The sequence below is a fragment of the Dermacentor andersoni genome, chromosome 11, assembly GCF_023375885.2.
Source record: "Dermacentor andersoni chromosome 11, qqDerAnde1_hic_scaffold, whole genome shotgun sequence".
Classification (NCBI taxonomy): Eukaryota; Metazoa; Arthropoda; class Arachnida; order Ixodida; family Ixodidae; genus Dermacentor; species Dermacentor andersoni.
This window is the reverse complement of record NC_092824.1, coordinates 99,144,200-99,169,524: the sequence shown is the minus strand read 5'-3', so window position 1 is coordinate 99,169,524 and position 25,325 is coordinate 99,144,200. Positions and strand designations below refer to the sequence as shown.

At 48.0% G+C, this 25,325-nt stretch overlaps 1 protein-coding gene and 2 long non-coding RNA genes across 4 annotated transcripts in view; 1 reads left to right on the top strand and 2 right to left on the bottom strand.

The window, feature by feature from the left end:
* The window catches only part of LOC129386879 (uncharacterized), a 243,197-nt gene extending 234,944 nt beyond the window's left edge, over nt 1-8,253 (bottom strand). Inside the window, exon 1 of the long non-coding RNA XR_011891046.1 lies at nt 8,174-8,253. This is a non-coding gene — a long non-coding RNA (uncharacterized lncRNA). The remainder of the gene's footprint in view (nt 1-8,173) is intronic.
* The window catches only part of LOC126539138 (uncharacterized), a 72,753-nt gene extending 58,307 nt beyond the window's left edge, over nt 1-14,446 (top strand). For both annotated transcript variants that reach the window (XM_055075204.2, XM_055075203.2), the window contains exons 11-15: nt 6,055-6,219; nt 8,187-8,271; nt 8,364-8,433; nt 8,502-8,588; nt 10,316-14,446. In XM_055075204.2, the coding sequence (XP_054931179.2) occupies nt 6,055-6,219; nt 8,187-8,271; nt 8,364-8,433; nt 8,502-8,588; nt 10,316-11,704 (1,796 nt within the window). In that variant the 3' untranslated portion in view covers nt 11,705-14,446. The remainder of the gene's footprint in view (nt 1-6,054; nt 6,220-8,186; nt 8,272-8,363; nt 8,434-8,501; nt 8,589-10,315) is intronic.
* A 134-nt stretch (nt 14,447-14,580) lies between these two features.
* Nucleotides 14,581-25,325, bottom strand: part of LOC140214069 (uncharacterized) — a 128,088-nt gene continuing 117,343 nt past the window's right edge. Inside the window, exon 4 of the long non-coding RNA XR_011890989.1 lies at nt 14,581-15,149. This is a non-coding gene — a long non-coding RNA (uncharacterized lncRNA). The remainder of the gene's footprint in view (nt 15,150-25,325) is intronic.

Genomic DNA, 25,325 nt, shown 5'->3' with positions numbered 1-25,325 from the left:
GTACAGCGCTGCATTGTTTGCGTATCTCTGTAGTAACGACAAGGAAATACTGCTCCTTTGGCATCAAATTTTCCCACTGAATAAAATACTGTTCCCGAAAACTTTGGGCGGTGCGAAATGTTGTTGTCTGGAAAAAGAAAAGAAGAAAAAAGAAAAAAGAAAAAGCGGGACGGCGTTCTATTGCATTACGCCAAGAGGCATGTGTGTTTTAGAGACTCCAATTAAGCAACATCTTATGTAGAGGTTCTGTGCCGTGATTTCTTGCTTGATTACGCAGAAGGGAGGTGGGCTCACATGCACTACTTTGTCGGTCAGAGTTGAACCACACTAGCCGTCACAACGTACAAGGAAACGCGGGGGATTGATTCCAAATATTTTTCACAATAGAAGGCGGAGCGCCGTTTTATAGCACTCGGGAATCAACTCGACCAACGTGCCAAGACTGGCACTAAAACCTTTCGTTTCTGGTGACACGCGCGAGGCAAATGAAACAAGCTTTCCTCGTGTTTTCTGTATTTCAAATTTAGTACCGCACTGTGAGCAGCAGTGTTACAATGCCTCGTGTACATTTAGAGCGCAGCCATCGCCAGATGCACTGCATGTTGCCGTGTGGACAGCCCCCGCCATACAACCAATATAGCCGCAGTAAAAAGTCTTGTTGCAGTTGTTGAAAAGGAAGGAAGACGAAGTGCTTCTCTTGCGGAACACATCTCGCCCGTCTCTGTGTTTTTCTGGACTTCTTACTGCACCTGTGGGGTCTACCGCCCCCTCCATCGCGGTGATGGATGTACAACACCCCGAGGATCCTCCCGGTTCCCGTTCACCCGCGGACATCGGTTCGAGGAAGCGTGGAAATACGTCGAGTGGTAGCGAGGACACAGAGCTGTACTGCGCATCAGGTGACGAGTCCTCGGAAGACAGCTTTCGACTTGTCCAGTACCGCAAGGCCAAACGAAGAATTATCAACTCATCTTCGGCGTCCAGCTCGAACACTGTGAAAACAGCTCCTCAGCGATGGCCTCACTCCATCCTGTTTGTGCCACAGAACGCTACCGACAACCTGCGCGTCCTCAACAGGCAAGCCCTCTCCGTGTATCTAGAAAACACCGTGCCAAATGAGATCAAGGATGTTAGGATAAACACTAGGCGAAACATCCTGGCAATCGATGTGATGAACCCGAGTGCACTGACCATACTACAACATGTAACGCAGCTGGGAAACATCAAGGTCCGATCCATCGTGCCAACGAATGGTGCCACAATAACAGGAGTCATCTATGACATTGACAATGAAATATCTAATGCAGACCTCCCAATTCTCATAAAACCGGCAAGCGAACACAACGTGATTGTGCATGTTGGTCGCCTCGGCAACACACGTTGTGTGAGGATAACTTTCAAAGGCGACTGCCTTCCACCCTACGTGAAGGTCGGCCACCTTCGCCACCAGGTTCGACCATTTATTCCAAGACCAATGCAATGCTTCAATTGTCAGAAGATTGGACATGTGAAGGGTGTTTGCCGAAATTCGGCCGTGTGCCCTCGATGTGCCGAACCCCACTCAGAAGACAACTGCAGCGCAACAACGTTGAAGTGTCCTCACTGTCAAGGTGATCACTGCGCCTCTTCCAAAGACTGTCCCCAGATCAAGAAAGAGATCACCATTCTTAAACAAATGGTGAGAGACAACTCTACCCACAAAGAGGCTGCTGTGAAAGTACGGCGAAGACGACGTCACCGACGAAGGTCTTCCCGGCGGAAAACATCAAGCTTTCAGGAAAAGTCACCTCGTCAAGCATCATCATCAGCAGATGTTTCCAGCACTGCGAACACCGATGTTGGAAGGGAGAAAACTGCCAGATCTCTCTCCACAAAGGAATGGCCGCCACTTCCGCGTACACGACCGCCAGAAGAGGCGCAGAAGAAGACGCCCCCAGTACAGCAAGGTGCTGTATCCGAGGAGTCGCGGAAAACAGATGAGCAAGTGATAGCACTTATCAGGCCTTTAATGAATGCCATTCGCGTGCTGCTAAGCAACATGCACACACCGTCTGCCAGAAGTGCGCTTCAAGTACTGGACGCTCTGAGTCCGGTGCTTGCAACCCTTGAGTAGATCATGGCTCTACAGCCACGGTCTTTTAGGGAAGAGGTCCGACAAGCAGCTATTTTTCAGTGGAATGCCCGCGGACTCAGAGCGCGCCTTTCGGACTTCCGTCGCTTCGTGTCGCCAATATGTTTCCCATTATCGTCATTTGCGAGCCGAACTTATCGAACAAAATCAGGCTTTCTGGATATGAATCATTTATGTCGTCAGCTGTTTATGAAAACAGTAAGGTTTTGGTGTTTATTCGCCGTGACCTCACCTACACTCATCAGCCTGTACCACCTAATGACAGTAATCAATATATATGCCTAAACGTAAGGAAAAAGAATCTGGCCTTTACTTTTGTAGGCGCCTACCTATCTCCGTCAAGTCGATTTGATTACAAAAGACTACGAGACATCCTTTCCTCAACTTCCAATCCCTGGGTCATCATTGGCGATTTCAACGCTCATCATACACTCTGGGGAAGTCCGATCATCAACGCAAGAGGCAGAGCACTGGTTTCTTTCGCCTCCAGTAATGAACTTTGGCTGCTGAATGATGGAAGTCCTACGTTCTTACGTGGCTCCACGTACAGCAGCTGTCTTGACTTGGCTTTCGTCTCACGAAGCCTAGTCAGACGTGCAGGGTGGTTTGCGGACATAGAGACGCACGGAAGCGACCATATCCCCACGTACATCAAGATCAGAGGATTGACCGTTTCCAAAATACGGGATACGATCCAAAGAGTGGACTGGCCTAAATTTCAGTCTATTATGGAAGAACACTGCGACGCCAATCCATCTTTCGACTTGGAAGAGGCAATCAAGAGCGTGGTGCAAGACACTATGCGTACTCTAACATGCTCCTCAAAACTTAATGATTTCGATGTGGAACTAGAACGACTTCGAGCAATCCGACGACGTGCTGAACGAAGATACCGACGTACGAAAACAATGGACGATCTACGGACCGCCAGGCGCACGCAAAAGAAGATACAGCGCCGGTTAGACAAGCTCGAATCGCAACGTTGGGCTGCCTTCTGTGAGTCGCTAGATCCACGCAAGCCTTTATCTCAACTATGGAGAACGGTGCGCGGACTGCGGACACTTCCCGTACAGCGATTCCCATTCAAGGCGCTTGCCCTCTCTCGAAGGAGATCGGAGATTGACGTGGCAGAGGATTTCTGCGCCAGATTATCCGGCCAACTCACAACTACCAACATTCCATCGCCTTCGAGCAGCTGTCCGCCACCACGTGATCCCCGGTTGGATCTACCATTCTCGATCCACGAACTTAAGGCAGCATTAGCTTTGTGTAGCCGCACATCAGCGCCAGGACCTGACGGAATTTCCTACCGAGCTCTGTGTCACCTGGGGGAGCGAGCGAGAGGAGTTCTTCTTGAGGTGTATAATGAATCTTGGAGAAATGGCACGCTACCAACAACCTGGAAGACAAGTCGCCTTGTTCCACTGCTGAAGCCTGGCAAGTCGCCGTTGGAGCTCTCATCATATCGCCCGATCGCTTTGGCGAGCTGTGTGGGCAAAGTGATGGAGAGGATGGTCCTAGGACGCCTGGAGTGGTACTTGGAGTACCACAACACCTACCCAGATGCCATGGCGGGCTTCCGACGCGGTCGATCATCGATCGATAACGTCGTCGACCTGGTGACCTACATTCAACATGAGAAATGCCGTAAGCGTCTCTGCGCATCCTTATTCCTCGACGTTAAAGGGGCGTATGACAACGTTACGCATGAAGCCATCCTCTCTGCTCTCGCAGAGGTAGGAGTGGGTGGTCGGATGTTTCAATGGATACGGAGCTATCTATCCATGCGATCCTTCTTTGTAAGCACCGAGGAAGGCCGAGGCCATACTTCTCTACATTATAGCTACCGCGGTGTCCCCCAGGGCGGTGCACTTAGCCCCGTGTTATTTAATCTAACACTAATTGCTCTCCTTGAGCACGTGCCAACCACAGTCAGGCTATCAATGTACGCGGACGACATCTGCATATGGACATCTGCAGTAACACGCCTACAGTTGCGAGCGAGAATTCAGAGAGCCGCCACACAAACTGCTATCTACCTCCGTAATCGAGGCCTGGAAGTTTCCTCCGAGAAATGCGCACTAGTTCCATTTACGCGCAAACCCATGGCAAACTACAGTGTAACGATAAATGGCCAAATAATACGACGGGTCAGATCGTACAAGTTTCTAGGTGTCATAATCGACAGGGACTTGTCATGGAGCCCACACATATCATACGTGAAAAAACGGTTGACAGGCATCTGCCACCTGTTCAAGTTTTTCGCTGGCAAGACCTGGGGAATGTCGCCTAGTGCCATGTTACAACTGTACAGGGCGCTTTTTCTAGGATTTCTGCGATACAGCTTGCCAGCAATAAATAACACAGGCAAAACGAATCTACGCACAATACAAAGTCTTCAGGGTCAAGTGCTCCGGATCTGTCTAGGCCTGCCTCAGAGTGCTTCAACAGTGGCTACGATAGCAATCGCTAGAGACCACCTTGTCAAGACCCACATTGACATTGAAGTACTCAGGACCCATATAAGGCATCTAGCCAGGACTCCTCGTCACCATTTAGCCTCTCTACCAGCGGACAGGCCACAGACATCTTTCAGCCAAACGATAACTGCATATGATGAATCATTGCCAGCTTGTTTCACTCCGGCTGCAAGACCTTCGATCCCTCCATGGTGCCTCGCTCAGCCAAAAATCAACCTCGCAATACCTGGTATCTCGAAAAAAGCTGATCTGTCATCACCAGCCCTTAGACAGCTCACGCTACTATATTTGTACGAGAACTACCGTGACTCTACGCATATTTACACTGATGGATCAGTCCTTCCAAGCAGCTCCGCAGCGGCAATCGTCATACCAGCGAAAGCTACAACAATTAAATTTAAGACGACCCACGCGACAACATCGACGGCAGCAGAGCTCGCAGCGCTCTTTACTGCCCTTCTTCACATTGGTGATGAACCGCCATACAAATGGACAATATTCTGCGATTCGAAGGCGGCACTGCAGTCTCTACTGTCACCTTTACGACGCGGACCGCACGAACAGCTAATATTCCATATTACCGAGACGTTACACCATATAAGTGATGCAGGCCATGAAATAACCTTCCAGTGGCTTCCAAGTCACTGCGGGATTATCGGCAATGAACGGGCGGATCACGCTGCCCGCTCAGCCCATACTGAGGAGCGTCACGTACCAATTCCTGTTTCTAGAACTGACGCGGCACGGAAGCTCCGCCTACTTGCTCGGCAGTGCACCGCGTCGCAATGGAATGAGCCACATTTAAGAAATACGCGACTGTACTCACTTGATCCAACATTAAGTCTTCGAGCGCCATCATAGCTTCGCCGTAGAGACGCCACACTGTTATATCGACTTTGGTTGGGCGTTGCCTTTACTAAAGCATATGCCTTCCGCATAGGGATGACCGACACACCAACCTGTGACCACTGCGGCCATGAAGAATCAATTGGCCATATTTTGTGCGCCTGCCCGCAGTACAGTCCACAGAGGGCATGCCTTAGCCACGAACTTGACCAACTGGACGACCAACCGCTATCCGAAAAAAGAATTCTACAACATCGAAAGGACCTACCTTCACAGAAGAAGGCCGTGCAAGCGCTTTTGCGCTTCTTGCGATCTACCGGCCTGTGTGAACGACTTTAACTGGAACGCCTTTTGTGTGTGTGTCTCCATGTGTGCGCGTTCCCTTCTTATTTTTTATATTTTTTTTATTTCCTTTTTTTTCAATTTTTTTTCTCTCTATCATCTTTCCAACCCCTATCCCCCATCCCCAGTGTAGGGTAGCAAACCGGAGACTCATATCTGGTTAACCTCCCTGCCTTTCCTCTTCATTCTCTCTCTCTCTCTCTTGTTGCAGTTGGTGCTTAGCGAAAAAACAGCCTTCGTTTTCCTTTTTCGCAGACGCTGATCTCACGCAGTGTTTCGATCACGCCGTGGGCCCCGAGAAGGCGGTGCGCCTGTCCGATCTGGAGCCAGCCACCACGTATCATGCCAGTGTGAGGACAGTGCTCGAAGATGGAGCAACGGTTCATCATCGCCCTCTTATCTTCAAGACTCAAGCGAAATGTAGGTATTTCCAGTGGTTTAGCTGCAATTAAGAAGCGGGAACATAACCAAAGGTGGCGTACAAGAAAGCAATCAGGCCGCCGGCGTGGCACTTTTTTTCCGAACTTCATCGAACTGTTGCGCAGGGCAGTTCACTTGTGGTGCTTTTTTTCTACATCTGAGAACAACGTATCTGCGTTACGAGAAGTTTCCTCTCTCTCTTTTTTTCCCTATTTCACAAAGAATGATGGTTCTATCCTTCGCATTTTAATATTTCTTTCAGCCTGTTGAACCCACCTTCATCTAAGCTGCAAGTCAGTCCGTGGACAATCCATTGACGCTGCACTGTTTATGAGCAGTTGTCTCCAGCATCTTAGTATATTACGCATATATTATATTATACATATGCAAAAGCGGTATGTATATTATATTTATACAAAAGCGAACTTCCACAGGAAGGCATAATAGTAGTTTATAAGCTGTTCATAAGCTATACATAGATCAATTTTATAATGCAATTATGTTTCGACTTACAAACTTGCACTTTTGATAGATTACCGTCTCTAGCACATTTGTAGAACACGTATAGGAAAAAAAAAGAAATTAGGCATTATAAGTAAATGTTGCAAGCGGTGCATGGCTCTTTCCTCTGTCTACTTTAGATATTTTTTGCATGTTCTTGTTGGTGCTTGTGTGACTTTGCTATTTTTATTTCACTTTTGCTAACACTAATAGTTACTTTAGCGTCATTATCTCATTTCACACTTCGACTCACAAGTTCTCTGTTGTTTGTTGAAGTACTTCCTGAATTACATGCCCACCTTGATTCGTAAAATAGACTTTTGAGCCTGTCCGTAGGTATACTACAGTTTAAAGGATACCGAAGACATGTACACGCGCAAATGCGCTGGTGGTGCCATCCTATCGCTCTCGCATTAACCACCGCCACCACACTGAACATGGCCTCCACGCGCGCACCACCCGATCTCGGAGGACACGTACAGAACCGCAGCCGCAACGACCTTGTTCTAGCAATGTGCTACTGCAAGGGCGTCTGCAGTAATAATCACTATCGTAAGAGTTGGAGTCCCTTTTCCCTTCTGCTAGGACAACAACGCGGCGAAAGAAAGAAACGTATCTAGCACGTTGTTGGAGAAGTATTCACAAAATGGTGCTATCACAGCTGCTACTGCCGCTTCGGTATATATCCGAAGACATATGCACATAGTTAGAACTGGAGGAAAATGTTAACCTTCCAGAAGGGCTGGAGTTGAAAGCTCATGGGAAACCTAAAGCGGTGGAGGTCCACAAGAGACGACTAGAATATTGGTAGGGAAAAAAAAGTAGGGAAAATGAGAAAAGGAGCGGTCTCTTCATCAGCGTTATGTAACTTTTCAAGATTGAGGTGGGTAGAATTCTGTATTGCAACAGATGTAGTAAAATCTTATTATCTCACGATGTAGGTCTGTATTTCTCACCGCACGAGTCGAAGGTGATGCCATTAGTGATCAAGATTGTGACCATCATCATCTGCCATCGACCTTTTTTGGTAGTCCATGAAGTGCAATATCTTTACGCACAAGCTAAAACTGTAATATTTTTTCCGTATGTTATTGCGAGATCTAAACAGCTCTAGGATTTGCAATGCTCTCTGATATATATAAAAGAAAGATCAGACGAAAACTTTGGTTTTACATACCGAAACCAACATTTCATTATTAGGCACGCCGTAGTGAGGAACTAGAGATCAATTTTGGCCACCAGGGATTCCTTAACGTGCACCAAATGCACCGTACGCGGGCGTTCTTGAATTTCATCCTTATCGAAATGAGGCCACCCCCGGGATTCCATCCCGCGCCCTTACGCTTAGTAGCGTAACGCCATAGCCACTATGCCACCACGGCGGGTCTCAGATATTAAGTGCCGGCACAGCGCCGTAACCGAGACTCAACGTTTCTTTATAATCTGCGCTTACTTCTTTTACGCAGCATCGTCCTTCATTGGCACTCCGTTCATCGTGTTGTACATCGCCCTGGTGGTCGTCGCCGTTGTGGCCGTTCTCTCCTGGAAACGGTAAGACACGAAAGGCGCAAAAGTTATGGTTGCTCCAATCCGCAGGTCGGCAGAGTTCAAATCGGCTAAGCGAACTCCCCACCTCTTTGCAGTGTATCGGACTACATCTCGATGTACAAGAACACCCCCATCAAAGTACTCATCCCTGCAGACTTCGTAAAGGTAAGTTCGGAGACGTTTATAACAATCCGGCGCATTATCACGAGTTCCCCCAAATCGTTTTCTCGCAGGAACCTATCAAGAAAAGCGAAAGCGTCCGCTCGAACCTACGAGAATATGTGTTAGGAAGCAAAGACTCTCCCTACGGATTGCCACAGGTGGGTGTGGAAACTTTGCACAACTTTTTTTTTAACATTTTGATAGAGAGTTAGGATGTTAAAAACAGATCTTTCGGTACCGTGTATCAAGTGTGTTGCGTGGCATATGGTGTCTGCTGAGATGAAAGATGTTTCACTGAGATGAAACGCCGTATGCCCCCTGAAGTATATCTGAATTACATGTCATAGCATTTACTCCGCTAAATATTCTGGGTCCGTTGTACTCGCCTTTCGCCACAAAGGCGATGTCTTGTGTTGATCTAACAGCGGAATCAGAGTGCAAGTTCACAATACATGAACCCATGAGCACTATAGGGACTGCTGCGTCCCAAAAGAGCAATACACTGTACCAGGTTACGAAAAATATAAAAATAAAGAAAAACGAATATTCGGATGTGTCAAGACAAAAGTACGATGCGGTTTTCACCGTAATATAAAGAAAGACAAAAGTTTTCTTTCCCCATCGCAAAAATTTGAGTAGAATATTTCACGGAGGCGGTGCTGGAACGCTATTGGTACTACTGAAGCGCCATATCTCTGAATGCCAAATCTAGCGATCCTGTCTATAAGATTTCTCGCTAATTAAAAAATTCCGCGCCTTTCTATTTATATCTGAGAAAACCGCAGTACTCTACGGTACATATATTTTCCACCTTTTGAATTTTTACTGTTCATGTACATCGGGTGATTCACAACTAACAACACACACATAAGCAAGTAGATACTGTGGTGATTTAACAGATGATCTGAGCGGGCACGAAGCAGACTCGAAAACTTTAATAATAAAAGGAGGCGACCTTTTCCGAGACAAAGACTTTCAGCAAAATACGCCACGCTCCACGCGAGCAGTAATTAGTCCGCAATGGAATAACAGACGCTATAACGTCAAAGCACTGTTGTTTACTGTTGGTCATGGCGCAGAACGAGCGTCTCGGTGTAATCGCACATCACTTTCAAAAGATGCTCGAGACAGCACACTATAATGAAGAAAGAACAATGACAGGACAAGGCGCCTTGTCCTGTCATTGTTCTTTCTTCATTAGTGTGATGTCTCTTTTGGCGCTTCATCTTTCGAAAGCTATGAATCAACTAGCCCCACAAGGCGTTCTGCTGACACATTACGCCGCTTGGCAAAAAGCGCTCGCGCATGTATTCCTGGACCGTTACTCTAATGGGCTCGCAGCACGGCGACGAGGCCTGGTACGGGAAGCAATCACGTGAAGCCCTGCATGCCACACTGTTGTCCCGTTCCCAACTTCGACTGTGCTGACGGAGAGAAGCGGATCGAGATAATGGGCAGGTTTTCATCGTGTTGGTTCTACAACACTGTGACGGTCTGGATGACGTCAGTACACGCCCCGTAGAATGTAACGATGCTATTTGAATGCCATTCCATTTCGCGCTCCCTCAGTGGTCCGAGCGGCGGAACATACATAAGGAAGCAATGCAATAGAGCAAAAGAAACCCTTACGTTATACGGATTAGGATGTGTAATCCAACTAAGGGCACTCCCAATGTCGTTAAGGAAGAACCGCGATGAACTAGTCAGTTCGCTGAACACTCGCACGAAAATGTGCTTTTGACCCCATCCAGCGGATTACTTGCGCTTGGGTCCCAGTACTCATTGCACTAGTGACGTTGTTGCTACTGGGACGCTTAGCATCACAGACGTGACAGAATACTTCAGGATTTCTCAATTCTTTCTCTCTGTTTCTGTTTTCACCCAGATTGCACTAAGTGAAGCCCAAAAAGTCGAAGACATCTCGCAGTGTCCAGAACTTGGCCGTCTATTCGGCGAGCTGTACCAATGCGATGGCAACGAAGCCGACGCTGCTGAGACGAGATCTATGCCCGATAAGGGTTTCTCCACGAATCCACCGGCAGCCGGTTATTCCCTTGTCTCCACCACCCAGGACGATCCGCGGCCAGACTCAAACGATGCCTACTCCAAGTTCTCCACGTTTCAGGATGCCCCCGAGGAGCTGCCGACGCTTTCCTTGTCACCCAACTACTCCAGGCTGTCCTCGATGTTCCTGGGTGGATTCGGCGCACAGTCTGGAGGCGCCGCACCCTCAGTAGCTGAGAAAAAAGGCTACAGCAAATTCGCAGCCTTCCTCGGCAAACCGAGCGCCGGCGACGAGAGCGAATCGGAGCCCTTAAAGCCCCCGGACTGCGCTGTGCCTGTGGAAGCGCCACGTCAGGCCCCTGCATCCCCTTACGTCCAGGTCGGCGAGAACGGCATCGACGACGTCGGCGAGGTGGAAGGGCGCATGCAGCCTTACGCCAAGCTGGGATGCACGACATCGCTTCCGTTACGCGTTGTCTCTTCTAGTCAAGGACCACCACAGAGAGCGGAAAGCACTGCCTCTGGTTACACCCCGTTTCCGTCGTTGCTGTCGATGAGCAAGCCTCGCGAGAGCGCACCGAAGGCTTGCGCAAAAGCGGAGTGTAGCACTGCACCGTGGCGTAAAGACGATACGGCTGGGCAGAGTCAGCCCGAACAGCCCTACACTCGCGTCGGCTTCGACGCGTGCGCATTTGAGGGCGCACCTTCCGAAGGCCGAAGCCACTTGGACTCTTACACCATTCTGAACACGTCCCTAGGGGACGTCAACGACGCCCTGCCGGGAGTTCACTGCGCGCCGCCCTACGTGAAGGCGACGCAAGAGCCGTCGAGGGCACCACACCACGGGGACCCGTCCCAAGTGAAGAGTGACGCGCCTGCCCCGGCTTACTGCAAAGTTGGCGCCCCAACGGCGTCACGTGACTGTGCGGACTGTGGCGCGAGTGAAGACTCCGAAACCTGTGCCAAACGGCCGGCGGTCGCAGTGCCATCGTCCATTGCCGAAGGTTGCTTCGACGTAGCCGCGCTGGCGCCCCTAGAGTGCCTCGAAGGGAGTGGTGGTGTCGGTGACCGCGAGGAACCAGCCGCAGAGTGGGATCTGTGCGCGGAGGAGGCGGCCGACCTCTTGAGTGCCGAGTACTCGGGACCAGCCAGAGAATCGATGAGTGCAAAACCGACGCTCCGCAGCGGCGGTTACACGTCGTGGGAAGTGCTGGCGAAGCGAAGGGACTGCGACGCGGATGCATTCGCGCGTGCTGTAAAGAACGCGTGATTCGTGTGTATGTGTGTGTGTGTGTGGGGGGGGGGGGAGGTTAAGGGGGGGCGCTTGAACGGACGGGTCATTCCACCGTAATGCTCTAAACCGCGAGGTGTCGTCCGCTTGGGCGCATATGAAGCCTCTCGGGAGCGAACTTCTGTAGTGCGTGCTCCAACGATGCCTAGAGTGACCTTGTAGTTGCGCAATGCCGATTGAGGCATAAAGGAAGTTCCTACTAAGATTAATAGAGGTAAATCTGGTGCTGGCAAGTCGTTTAATCGGTCTGGGAATCACAGGTAGTTGACGAATTCTATGTTCGGGCAAAGTTTTGTCGAGGAAAGGCACGGAGAATTTCTCGCCTTTTTGTTTGTTTTTAATGTTTCTTTGTGATCTAGCCTCCCGATATTTGTTTTGAAGCGTTTCAGTTTTGAACGTCTACAACCATAATAATTCATCGTTATATTTTCAGTGTATAACTGAATACCGACACTTTATAGGTTATGTGACGGATATCTTAGGCCTCGTGGATAATCCCATTGATCATGGGCACATCATTCCATTTTTTTTGATGCTCTGAACATTTCCTCTGAGGTTCTGAGAAGAAGCGACTGTCCCTATGTTAACGGAACTAATAATTAGCCTATAACGAAGCTGACACGAAACAAATAGTTACAGGAACGTGCTTAGGAGAAGCAACATGGACGTAGGAGCTAAGAAGGTGAAGTTCAGGCTATTCCCATGAAACTCCTGTGGTACATGAACCAGCATAAAGGTGGTTCCAGAGGTAGTTCGCCAGCGGTAGATCGCCAGCGGTAGATCGCCAGCGGCAGTCACCAGCGGTAGATCGCCTCTAGTGGTCTAAGCATGAAACTCTGTGAACTGTGGGTAAGGTTGCTTTCCGGGGACAACGTCGGATTCCTCCATGTTTGCTCCTTTGAGTCAATCGGAAAGGAAGAGGCCATCGTTGAATCGGAGAAAGCAAGATAGTGAAATCTGGCAACATGGCGGAACGTCTTGTGGTTCAGCATAGTTTCATCCCAAAACTTCCAGAGGCAAATCTGGCGCTGCCATCGTTCGACTACCATAGGAATGTACTGGTGGTAAGCGGATTTGTCAACAGGTAACCTTCGCGCTTGTTGGTTCAGATAATATTCCAGCTTTACTTCTGATGTTATCTTCCCAAATTTCCAAGCAATCGCATCTCTCTCTGTAAGCGCATGGGGGTAATAAGTTTCTGCGCGCATGGATAATCAATCGGAATTGTTGCGATTAAAACGCAACATAAAAAATTACAATTTCCAAAGTCACAAAGGAGTTTGAACCCAGACAGAGTAAGTTTACAGGCAAATCTGCGCACGACCCGTAATTCACATGCAAACTGAGCACCACCCTTGCAACTCCCAGCGTCCTTTGCGCCAGATTTCGCTCTAGTGAATTTAGTAGGAAGCTATGCGGCGTTCAAGACAGCCCCTAGGGCAAGAACGTTTATCAGAGCGTTTTAGCTTGTCCTTAAACAGAGAGCAAGTCTTACTTCGTCGGCAATTTTCTTACCGTGTGTGGTTTACCGCAGAACCGTGCGGCTGGATGGATGGATGATTGAGGCTCAACCCTTTGAATCGGGCGGCGGAGGCGCGCGCCCGGCAGCGACATCTTGTAACGCAGGGTTTAACCAGGGAGCATACAAAGCGAGTACTGCGGTGACCTGCCCTCTCCTACGTAACTGCTGGTGTAAAGCGTTCGCAGCCAGAAGATTGTTAAAGTACAGTCTATTAATGATTTTGCTTCGACAAGAACACTGACGTGATAGAAGCTTGTGAAACACATCGTAGTTGGACAAAGCGGTACAAGGTGTCACTACCAGCTTTGCTACCGCCACCCACGGCTTCGGTAATACGGTGAACCGCAAACGGCCAGAAGTTGGCCGACTTGCTAAATCTACCCAGTGTGCTGCTCTTACCGTGCTACCAGACACGTTTGCGTAAAAGTCCGTGTTGGTGGCGCTATCTTGTGGCGCAGGCATTAACCAGGTGGCGCGCAGAGCTATTACTGCCATGACCAATCCTTTTCTACTTATGTAGAAAGCGTCAGCATTGGCCTAATCGTTTACAAGCAGTCCTCTTTATTTTTTTTTTCCTTCGACGTGAACAGTAACGCAGCAGAAAAAAAAGGTTCAATTGCGTTATAGTTTGACAAAGCGTCACAAGATGTCACTAGCAGCGTTACTACTGCCGCTCCCGGCTTCGGTATCCCAGTATTCGGTAAAGGGTACAATGTTTATGCAAAAGCCAGAAGTTCTTAAGTTCTCTCCAGTCCGTCCACATGTCGAACGTTCCGTCAGCTTCTGATGCTTATCGTGACTGCTCGGCAATTTCCGAGGTGCTAAGTGCCTGGAAGTTGAAAGGTACCTGTCGGCAGTAGAACTGCATGACGGGCAAAAAAAAAAAGACGGGACACAGAAAAAAATACTCTTCTTCAACGTGCTTCAGTACTTATATTTTATAGAGACTTTCATTGTGCGAGTGCTTCATCAAATCTTAAATGACTATTCTGATGTTCCTTAAGGAAAATCTAGTCGTTTCATACACGTCTTTCAGAGGACCAAGGTCAAGCTCACTACATAATTACATATGTCGCAAGTACAACAGTGTCTTCACCGGATGACACCGTCCATTTATATTCCAAGGCAGAACATGCCACACTGTATATAAATCGGGGTGCATTGTAAATGCAGCAATAAACTTTTGTCTTACTTTTCGAGCTTAAGCTCTCACCAAACCACATTCACCTTCCTCCGCTCAACGTTCATAGGCTGATATATATATATATATATATATATATATATATATATATATATATATATGTATATATATATATATATATATATATATATATATATATATATATATATATATATATATTACAGATTTACGGACAGGTTCAGCAGTTTACGTGCAAATGATTGGCGACTCTGAGAAAAAGAAGAACTGGATATTTCCGTAGTTTCGGCACGCAGCCTGAATTTCAAATGTGCTCTTGCACTAAGTGTACACGACCAATAAAGTCGTGTACTGTTTTAATCGCCGGAAGTTAAAACTGGGTTGATATTCGACTTGATCGCGTAACCCGCGCCCCGTCAGCTTTTGACCCTGCCTGTGCATGCTTTCTGCACTGCGGTATCATGGCAATTACAGCATCAGTAGCCTTCTAAAGCAAAGTTGTTGACTGGTAAGCACGTATCAAGCAAATCAACATCTCCTGCATAGCAGAAGTCCCATGCACTTTTAGTCAAGACGTCACGGACAAGGCTTTGAGAGTTTATACATTTTAATGGACAACGCGAACGACGCCTAGCGCGAAGAACGCTTGGTCGAAGCGTACTTTTCCGATGGACTCACTACCTTCGGGCGTGACGTCATGGCTCGGAAAGCGCAGGCTTATATTTAAGGTGTCGGTGCAGCGACTGTAAAAAATGAGATACAGTGGCCTCAGCGGGTTCGGACATTGAGGTGGCAATATGTATTTGTCGAAAAAAATATCTGGAACCTTCAGTGGGTCGTGTGCAGTGTAGAGCAAACAGAATAATACACGAGGCGGCAGAAATACGTTGACAGGTGCCTTTCGTCGCCCCGTGTGTTCCGTTTGCTCTACAACGAGCACATGATTCCATGCCAACTTTCTCGAGTCTATTTTTGTTTAACTTCGCTGATTCTCTGGTTCAAAAAACTAATTTGCTCTGACGGCACTTAGCCCCCCGCCTCATTACTGAACCCGGCGCCGCCAACTTGGTGGAAATTTGCGCCGATTCTGTGCAAACTTTAGCAGTATATGCGACAACGACAGTACAACGACAGCTGCGACAACGGTGGGATAACGACCATTAAGACGGCGGCATCACTACAACGATCACGCAACGACGACTGCAACGCGACGTAGAGGACGGCACAGTGAGTAGGCGACAATAATGTCTACCGGAGCTCCACCATGAAGGTGCACAGGAGGCGGCACAATGGCACTTCAGTGACTGGCATATGTGAAACGAATTTACTTTACAATAGAGTCGAACGCCTTTATAACGAAGGGCGTGGTGCGTAGCATCGCGTTACCGTGTGCATTTTTCTCGGTTTTCTTTTTTCTTCGTTCTCCGTTTATTCTCTTTATTGGCTAACCTCCCTGTCTTTCCTCCCCTTTTCTGTCTCTCTGGCGCCTCTGAAATTATTCGTCATAGAGGTCAGTTCGCTGTAAAGGTCGCGCACCGCACAGCTCCCGATAGAACAGGGACAGAATATTCCTTCGTTGTGCAGGTAATTCCTCCATAGAGGCGTTCGTTGTAGAGAGGTACGACTGTACTCGATTTACTATATAGTCGTAACGATACCAGTAATTTTATTACGTTTTATTTGCTTCCTGATCTACAGTCTGACTGCAAAAGAATACGGAGAGAGTCGCTGACTGATATTTTAGGGCCTGATTTATTGCACCCACTCCCAGAACAGAATTCGTGAATACAATTTTCGTTCGGCGTAGCTGCAAAATGAGGTCTGTAAATTTTCATTTTTTTAAACAACAGTCGATAACATAACACAATAAAACTTTTGGTATACTTTTAACAAAATTTTAATATGTTTTCTCTTCAACTGCGGTACATCTTTAATTTGAAGGTTAGCAAGTCCGGATCGTCGTCTAAGACAACCAGGAGCTGGGTGTGAGGCTGCGAAAGACAGTGGCTGCGAACGACTCCCCATCGCTCACGCTATGCTGTGTGCAGCTTTTGCGTCCAAAGTGCATGCGTAGTCTCCCCTGTGTAGTCTCACATACCGCAAAGCCAAGCCGAAGACACATGATAGCTCATTGAATTGTGCAGCTTTCGATAGTAATATATATCTTGGGAGCTCCCATCTACATACACGGAAGTGGGTAAATAATCTTTCACAACAACCACTGCACCCATTTTGATAAAGCCTGCTGCATTTAAAATTAAAGTCACTGCAGCCAGCTGATTAAACAGTTATTGTTAATTAATCCACTTCCTTAAATAATATATCCAGACCGAAAGTGTCGGTGAGAAATCGTAGACAATTTTTGCAAATTCCCTATCCAGCTTTCTGTTGCTCTATACGTGTGACAATAGTTTTAAGGCGAAGCTCACACCACCGATGGCGCGTTGTCCGGTTCAATGGTAGAAAAACTATCATCATCAGCAATGGCTGGCGAAAAATACAAAGGCGCATTCGTCTCGTAGTGCAGGGGCTACAAACACTAGTCAAGGTAAAGCGCACAGTGCGTACATTCATTAGAATCACGCAACGCAGAGGAACGCGGATATAGTCGAGTTGTTAAAAAAAAGGGGAAAGAAAAACCACGTCACATTCCCAATCGCTAATATCCCCGTAAGCAATAGCTCATACCCCCATACACCAGTGAGCAAGCAAAAAACGCAATGGCTCAGGCTGAGGCTACAGAGACAGAGAGAGACAAATCAGAGAAAGGCAGGGAGGTTAACCAGAGCCTCCGGTTTGCTACCCTGCGCTAGGGGAAGGGGAAGTAAACGCTACAAGCGCTTGGCAAAGTGAAGCGAACAGTGCGTCATCATCATCATCATCATCATCAGCCTGATTACGCCCACTGCAGGGCAAAGGCCTCTCCCATACTTCTCCAACTACCCCGGTCATGTACTAATTGTGGCCATGTTGACCCTCCAAACTTCGTAATCTCATCTGCCCACCTAACTTTCTGTCGCCCCCTGCTACGCTTCCCTTCCCTCGGAATCCAGTCCGTAACCCTTAATGACCATCGGTTATCTTCCCTCCTCATTACATGTCCTGCCCATGCCCATTTCTTTTTCTTGATTTCAACTAAGATGTCATTAACGCGCGTTTGTTCCCTCACCCAATCTGCTCTTTTCTTATCCCTTAACGTTACACCTATCATTTTTCTTTCCATAGCTCGTTGCGTCGTCCTCAGTGCGTATATTTATTCAAATCACCCGCACGACACAGAATAGCACACGTTTCATACCCTGCTGAGAAGATGTAACGTCGCAGCTAAGCATCAAAAACGAAGCCGAAGAAGCCGAACTGCGACAGGAGCAACGCGACGATACGAGGCGCGGCATTACGAAGTGTGCAACAGGCTGTCGCCTTCACGTGTTACAGTGGTGTAACATGCTGCCGAAACATTTTTTTTATTTTTTTTTCAGAACCAGAAAGAAAGCCAGCGAAACACAAAACAGCGCCGCGCCACTTCCTCTTTTCGCGGGCACTCGTCTGAGAGGTAGTGCAGCGTTCGCGCATGAGGTCTTTCGTGCTCCGCACTAGCTAATCTTCCGCTAGCACTAGCAAGAACTGGTACCGAACTGGCCGGTTCACGAAGTACAGGACGGATGGAGTCGACCTAGCGTGCAAACTCATAAGCCCCGCACCGAACATTATTTCCCACGCGGTTATGTGGCGCCATACAGTGGCGAGCACCGACACCAAGAGGCGAAGTCGCTTCTAATGCACCCACCCGATGGTGCCACCGGGCCTCCAAGCAAGCTGAGCAAACCGCTGGTACCGCAAGCAGTGTCGTTGCATCAAAACGTCACGAGAAATTGCTCGATCAAACTTGCGGTGGTCTTTCTTATTTAACCTGCGGTTTGCAAATACAATCACAGACTTGCACTGCCAACACTATTAATAGCGTGACGCCAGCGTGAACGCAACGAATCCGCACTTCGCCGACGTAAGCTGTCGCTGCCTGTGAGCCTCATAAACTGGAATGGAAGGTTTGTAACGCGCGAAAACACCGGCCAAGCCAGTCTCAGCTGTTACAGGCATATCGTACAGTTGTACACATTGTATAAAAACTGTATGAATGACACCAAAATGACTCGCACAAGCCCGCACAGGCGCATGTGGCTACTGTCAATGGCATGGAGCACCTGACCACGGTCAGCGGTTTACCGGAAATCTGAAGTAGACCTGCAGACGGCGACGAAGTGTGTCGATGGCTTTCAATACGAATGGATTTGAAGAGCTAATTGTTAGCAATATACCGGGTGGCGTTGTTCGCTATATTTATACAGTCTGCTGCAGTTTGCGTTTTGTAAGCGCGCTATTTCTACATTTAGTGAACTCGTTTTGTGTGCTCATTAATTCGTACACTGAACGTAAGTCATACGAATTGCCACGCAGGGTGAGATGATCAGAGGGTACGCTGACCTCACAGATGTCGTTCAGCTTAATAAATCTAAATCTATGACGTCGCGTAACGTAAGAGTCGTTCACCAATGCAGTAGGTAGGAAAATAACTATGCCGGCCGATTTATCAGAAAGGTGAAAAAATTGGTAACTGCTCTCGCACCCGTCAATGACGTGCGTGAAAAAAAAAAAAAGTACTAGGTCCGAATGTATCGACTGGGCTACTCCATGCCACCCATTCACAGGTGCTATCCCACTACTGCAGAGCGCGGGAGCTTTTGCCTGCTGCGTTTCCGCCCTGGGCCGGTTCGCTCCTCCTTAGGCGACCTGGCCACCACCGGGTTCCCCTGGGGTCACCATATCGACGCCCAGCTTAGCGCGGACACCCGATCAACATAGATCAACAAGGAGCAGAACTCCCAGTCTCAACCCGTCCTCTAGCACTGGCCTCCAAGCAGCTGGATTACAGGAGCACGCCACGACCCCCGGCGTTCGAAGCACTTTTTATGCGGGGTTTTATATGCATCACAAGCTGCCTTTACTTTTCTGCTCAATGTAATCGTCACACAATATTTCTTTTAAGACTTTGCATTACGGGTATAAAGAAACCTTGTCTGCGATTTTCACAGACAACGTCGCTAGGCAAAATAAGTTGCGGTTGCACATCAGAGTTCGGTGTCTAGACGGTAGATGCCGCGGCCAACGGAAGAGTATCAGCTTTCAATACATCCTGTAGATGGCGGCACTGTGCCAGTTTTACCTCAACTGCGATAGATGGCGGGGCGAAGGGAGAAGGCGCGATGTTTCAAAAGTGATGATACTCCTATTTCGCCGCGCAGAAAAGGTACACCAAACACTGTCAGCTGTGAGAGTAGTTCGTGCGACAATACGAATTCTACTTTGCTGAGAGAGAGAGAAGATGATAAATGAAATTCTTCGTTTCCTTACGTTGTGAATTTCGCCGAACACATTACACTCCGCTGAAATTCCGCATCTTGATTTCTCAACATTTATTTGCATTAAATCTGCTTGCACAATTTCCTCGGCCGGGAAATATGCTGGCTATGAAAGTGTCGGGTGTTAAAATTAAGCTATTTGGATGCAACTATGAGAAGATGTTATACGAAAGAACACAACGCCCTGGTTAATGCTACAGACCACGACGGTTGAGATGGGGCGGGACTGCCGGATGCGCGTTCTGTAGATCTCGGAGGATGTTATTCAAGTATGGCCTCTGAGATTGTATCAGCGATTGCCGCGATCCCCGAGGCCACAATTTAACGTTAAGCTTGCTTACATTGTCAATAGATGGCCTCACCAGCGTACAAACCTTAGCTACTTCCACAGCCGTTGCTTTTTTTTTTTTCCCACTACCACTGCAGCTAGGCGCCTGCTTTGTCGCCTTGACGGCAGATAGCAGCGCAAGCGCGGTAGGCGCAATATTCAAAAAGCGCTCAACAGCAAACCCTTCCATGGGGTATGCAAGTGCGGTTGTTGCTGCTATATGATTTCACTGTAGAAAGCTCGCTAACATGGCACTACCTCTGAAACGAAGAGACATCACCCTCACAGCGCTCAAAACCGAGTAAGAAATTCATGATGGATTGCGCTACAGCGTGTGCGCCTGACTGGATCATAGATTATCGAAAAATGAGAATTGCATTTCTTTGTGAAGGAACTGGACTGATGACAAGTTTTGGAAACACGTTACAAAATTGATCCAAGCCAGCCAAATTACTTTGAGCTCCGTGACGTCACACTAACGTGCCGTTGCATGGGTGCAAAACAAAAAAAAGGCACAGAAATGGGGTGAGGTAGCCTTGCGTGGCTTCATTCCCTCGCTTTTCTAACCTTTTCTAGCCAAATCAATGCAGAGAGAGAGAGAGAGAGAAAGAGAGAGACCGAATATAAAAATAAGTTATGCTACATTATTACAGTACTCTCAGAAAAGAAAAAAAAAGAAAAAGAAGAAGAAGAAACACGTCGGTGTTGTAAAAGAAGGCTTGACAAGCGTGGGTTATTTGTTCATCGATTTTATGACTACATTATATTCTAAAGGAGCCCAAGTCTGAACTTAGAAAGTCTCACGAATATTTACTGTCCCACAACAGCCCAAATACAAGAGTATACATTCAAATGTCGCGACACACTGACGCACCGACGCTAGGCTTTTTCGGCGCGAAATTGGAAAAAATGCTGCGGCCTTCACTTTCCATTCTAGAAATCAACCTCTGAAAAAACTAAAGGAAATCCTCGGGTTTTACGCGCCACAAGAACGATATCATTATGAGGCACGCAGAAGCGGGTGGCTGCGGATTTATTTTTACCAGCTGGGTTTTCTTCACCCTACAACGCCCAAACACAGTACCACATCAAGGTAAATTGGAACAAATGGGGGGGCATTTATTACTGGCCATGGATAGTACCGACGTAGAAAAAACTAAGAAATGTATTTTTAGTTTTAACTTAGTGACTGTACTAATTAATTAGTATTTGGTCTTCCTAACTAACATTGTAAATAGCTGTGGATAGTTAAACTATCCACAGCTGAAACTTCGCTCCAACATATCAATAACGCAACTATGGACATTGCAGTGAGTTTCCTACATTTCAACAAATCGGCAGCGTGTTACACTCCTGCAACACGTGAAGACGAAGGCCTGCTGCACACTTGGAAATGTGCCGTCTCGCATCGTCACCTTGCCCGTTTCGCAGTTCAGCTTCTTCGGCTCGTTTTCGACGCTTATTAGTTTCGAGGCTTCGCGAGCTCGTATAGCGGGGTCAGACTCATCCCAACGACGCTTCTCTTCTGCTTTACCTTGCATCCTCTCAGCAGGAGATTAAAACGTATACTGTTCTGTGTGCACTGTTCGGTTCACTTTGATGAGTGCTTGTAGCCTCTGTTTTCCTATTTACTTTACTATTTCTTATCTTCTTCTCCTCTTTTCATTCCCTCCTCCCGAAAGAGTAGGCAAGCGTTGCGCCCCTCTCGATGGCAGTTGTCAGCTTGCTCCCTCCCTGTTTTCTTTGTGTGCCCGTATGTGTGCATAACTAATAATAATAATAATAATAATAATAATAATAATAATAATAATAATAATAATAATAATAATAATAATAATCGGGGGTATGAGCCACTAAAGGCTTTCGCCTTAAAGGGCCCTTCAAAAAGTATGGCCATTTTGACCTGACAAACACAGAGCATACAATACAGGCTAACGATCGCGTTTGCTAAGTATTACATCTGCGCCGCGGAAAGAGCTTAAATTTCAAACCAAATGTCGTTTACCCTCCTCCTCGCGGGTGCCGCGTTCCCAGCAGGAGAGACAGTAGGTGTGAGTGTGAGGGAGAAAGATAAAAGGAAGGCAGGGATGTTAACCAGTCAAGAGTCCACCTGGCTACCCTGCGCTGAGAGAAGGGAAAAGAGGGATAGAAAGAAGGCAGAGAAAGAAAGCGATGGGGGTAGAGAGACGGGGTGCAAGAACAGCGCTACAGCCACAGGCGCCCGCACAAGCCAGACGTTCTCCAAAAGCATAAAAGTGCCTTTAGTGCCTTCGGAGCCGATGATCGGTGGTGGAGGTGGTCTAGTATTGTCTGTTCACCCGGAAGACGATCAACTAGTTTCCTGAATGCATCGGTCATAGATTGTCTTTAGGTGGTGGTGGTGGTGATAAACTTTATTAAAAGGGGGAAGGGTAAAGAGGGACGTGGCTGAGGGTTAGGGCTCAAGTAAGGCCCTGGGCCTGCTTGGCCTTTTCCGCCCAGTCCACCAGTTCAAGTTGTCGGTCGACGTCCCCGGAACTGAGCCAGGCTGTCCAGTCAGTCTCGCTGCTGACGGGGGGATGAGAGAACGGGAGCGAGGTGCATTCCCACATTATGTGTGTTAGTGTTCCTGTTTCTGAACAGAGCCTACATTTGTCGCTTTCCCTGCCCCCTGTGATTTTGTTAATGTATTTTGGGTGTGGGTATGTATTTGTCTGAAGTCGCCGAAACGCGACCGCTTGCGTTTTGTCGAGTTGCTTGGCCGGCGGTGGAAGCGCGCGACGCCTCAAGCGATACCGATGAGCTATTTCATAATAATTCTCGCAGGGTTCCTCGTGTCTCTCCTCCTCATTCACGCCGTCCGCATCCGCGGACAAGGCTCGGCGCGCGAGATCTCGAGCCAAACTGTGAGCCGACGCGTTGCCGGGCACAGCCGCGTGAGCGGGGGTCCACACGAGGGTTTTCAAGCCGCTTAGGGGGCGTCGTGTGAGGACATGGTACGCCTGTTTGCAAATTCTACCACGGGCGAAATTGCCGATGGCCTGCTTGCTGTCGCTGATGACGGTATTCGCTTCCGCATGCATGGCCATGGCAATCGCGGTTTCCTCCGCTTCCACCACTCGGCCAGCCGTGATTGTTGTATATTCTATCAGTCCTCCGTTGTGATCCGCTACCACCGCGGTCATGAGGTCGCCCCGAGGGTGTCTGGCTGCGTCTGTGTAGAGCACTCCATCTTGCGAGCCGTAGCGTCGCCAAATGGCTTCACTGCGGGCCTGCCGACGGCCCTGATGGAACTCGGGGTCCATGTTGCGGGGTAGAGGTGGGGCATAAATATGCCCCCTGACCTTTCGCGGAATCGTAATGTACTCTGTCCCCTCGGGGATTGTCTTTATGCTTCAAACTGAAGACAGTGGCACAATAGGTCTATTTGGTCGATGTCCTCCTCACAGCCCCAGATATCACATGCAGGACTGTCGGCCATTCCAATGAGTCCTGAATACGCTTTCGTGAAGGCAACTCCGAACCACCAGCGGCGCAGAAGAGACGCTTCGGACCGGTGAATTCCGGCCACCCAGCTCGACAGTCGACGTATATCGCACAAGTGCGCCCACGCACATGGCGGTGTTGTGACGTCACTCGTAGTGGCACCTGACTTGGAGAATTATTCGAGGCGACAGCAGTTATTTGTTTGATCTGTTGCTTCAATAGACGAATTAAAGTTTAGAGAAATAATAACACCTACAAACCGAATGTCTGCGTGTCTTTGTGTTACTTCGTACCGCAGCAAGAGAGATGTACTTCCGTTTCGTCTGCTTGTCCCCACCGTAGTGCAGTCGCGCGCGCAGACACCGAAACTATCTCACTTTCTACCGTGTTCCAGCGCGCCATCATGCGCTGTGAACAGCCTGCGTCTGTCTCAGTGTTCAGGTAGCACTGACTTATAACGCTAGTCACGTGTTCTCGTGCACAGCGCGCAAAATCGTACGCTGCGCCAAACGAGACAATCGCAACATAACCACTGGGCTACCGCGGAGGGTTATTAAACCTCTTACCCGAAATTAACCAAAAACTAAAGTTCTTTAAAAGACTAGATTATCAGTTTAAACATATTTAGTCTTTCCCTTTAACGTCCCTTTAAGACATGGTTACTCTAGTGTTGTTGAAATTATTACAGGTACTAAGTGACAGTATAGTAGTAGTATTAGCAGGAGCAGAAGTAATGGTAACTCTAACAGTAATTAAAACAAAACCTGAGGTACTTCCTTCGTCCCGTTCCTGTAACGTTGTCATTTGTTATCAGGACTACACTTCAAAACCATAGCCCGAATGCTCTTGTGGTATAGAGCTCGTGGTACAGTAACTGCAATGACAACAGAGCTAGCGCAATTTGTAGTAATGGCATACCGTAGTCGGTGGCATCCTATAACTTCAGTACAAGCTCCACGCACAAAACCACTCTGCATCTGCCTTCTGCGCCTCCGCGCTTCAATAAAGAGTTCCCGAGGGACACCGATGCTGCAGAGGTGTCGTCTTTGCAGTAACGTCAAGGAAATAAACAAGCGTTATTAGCTAGCGCGTCTATGTATATTGTAGTTGACTGTGTAGTTGACTGGAAGAAGTATACCGTGTCATCAAACAATAATCGTCACTATCTCGTGTGCCTTTTGTTTAAAGGTGCGGACCTTGTAATTCCATGTCATAGACGGCATGCTCGTTATCAGCGTATATCGTTCTTGACCGGAAAGTAGGGAACGCAGAGTTTACAAGACAATGCTCAAGCAAGATCGATGACAATGTCCGGAGACAAGGTAGGCCCCAAAAGGTGCAAACATTTTACCTAGAGGGTAATAGTAGTAGTAGTAGTAGTAGTAGTAGTAGTAGTAGTAGTAGTAGTAGTAGTAGTAGTAGTAGTAGAAGAAAAAGGAGGAGAAGAAGAAGGAGTAGTAGTAGTAGAAGAAGAAATAGTAGTAGTAGTAGTAGTAGTAGTAGTAGTAGTAGTAGTAGTAGTAGTAGTAGTAGTAGTAGTAGTAGTAGTAGTAAAGAAGCTCTCAAGCAGGAGACGCTTTAGATAAATCGATTATTTTTTCTGCCCATAGCGTGCGGTGGTTAGGCTCAGACAGCGCCATCTCGTGTGCCCGCCTAGCGTGCACCTGTTGGAAAGGCAAACGCGTCCAGCCGCCGCGCGACCTACATTT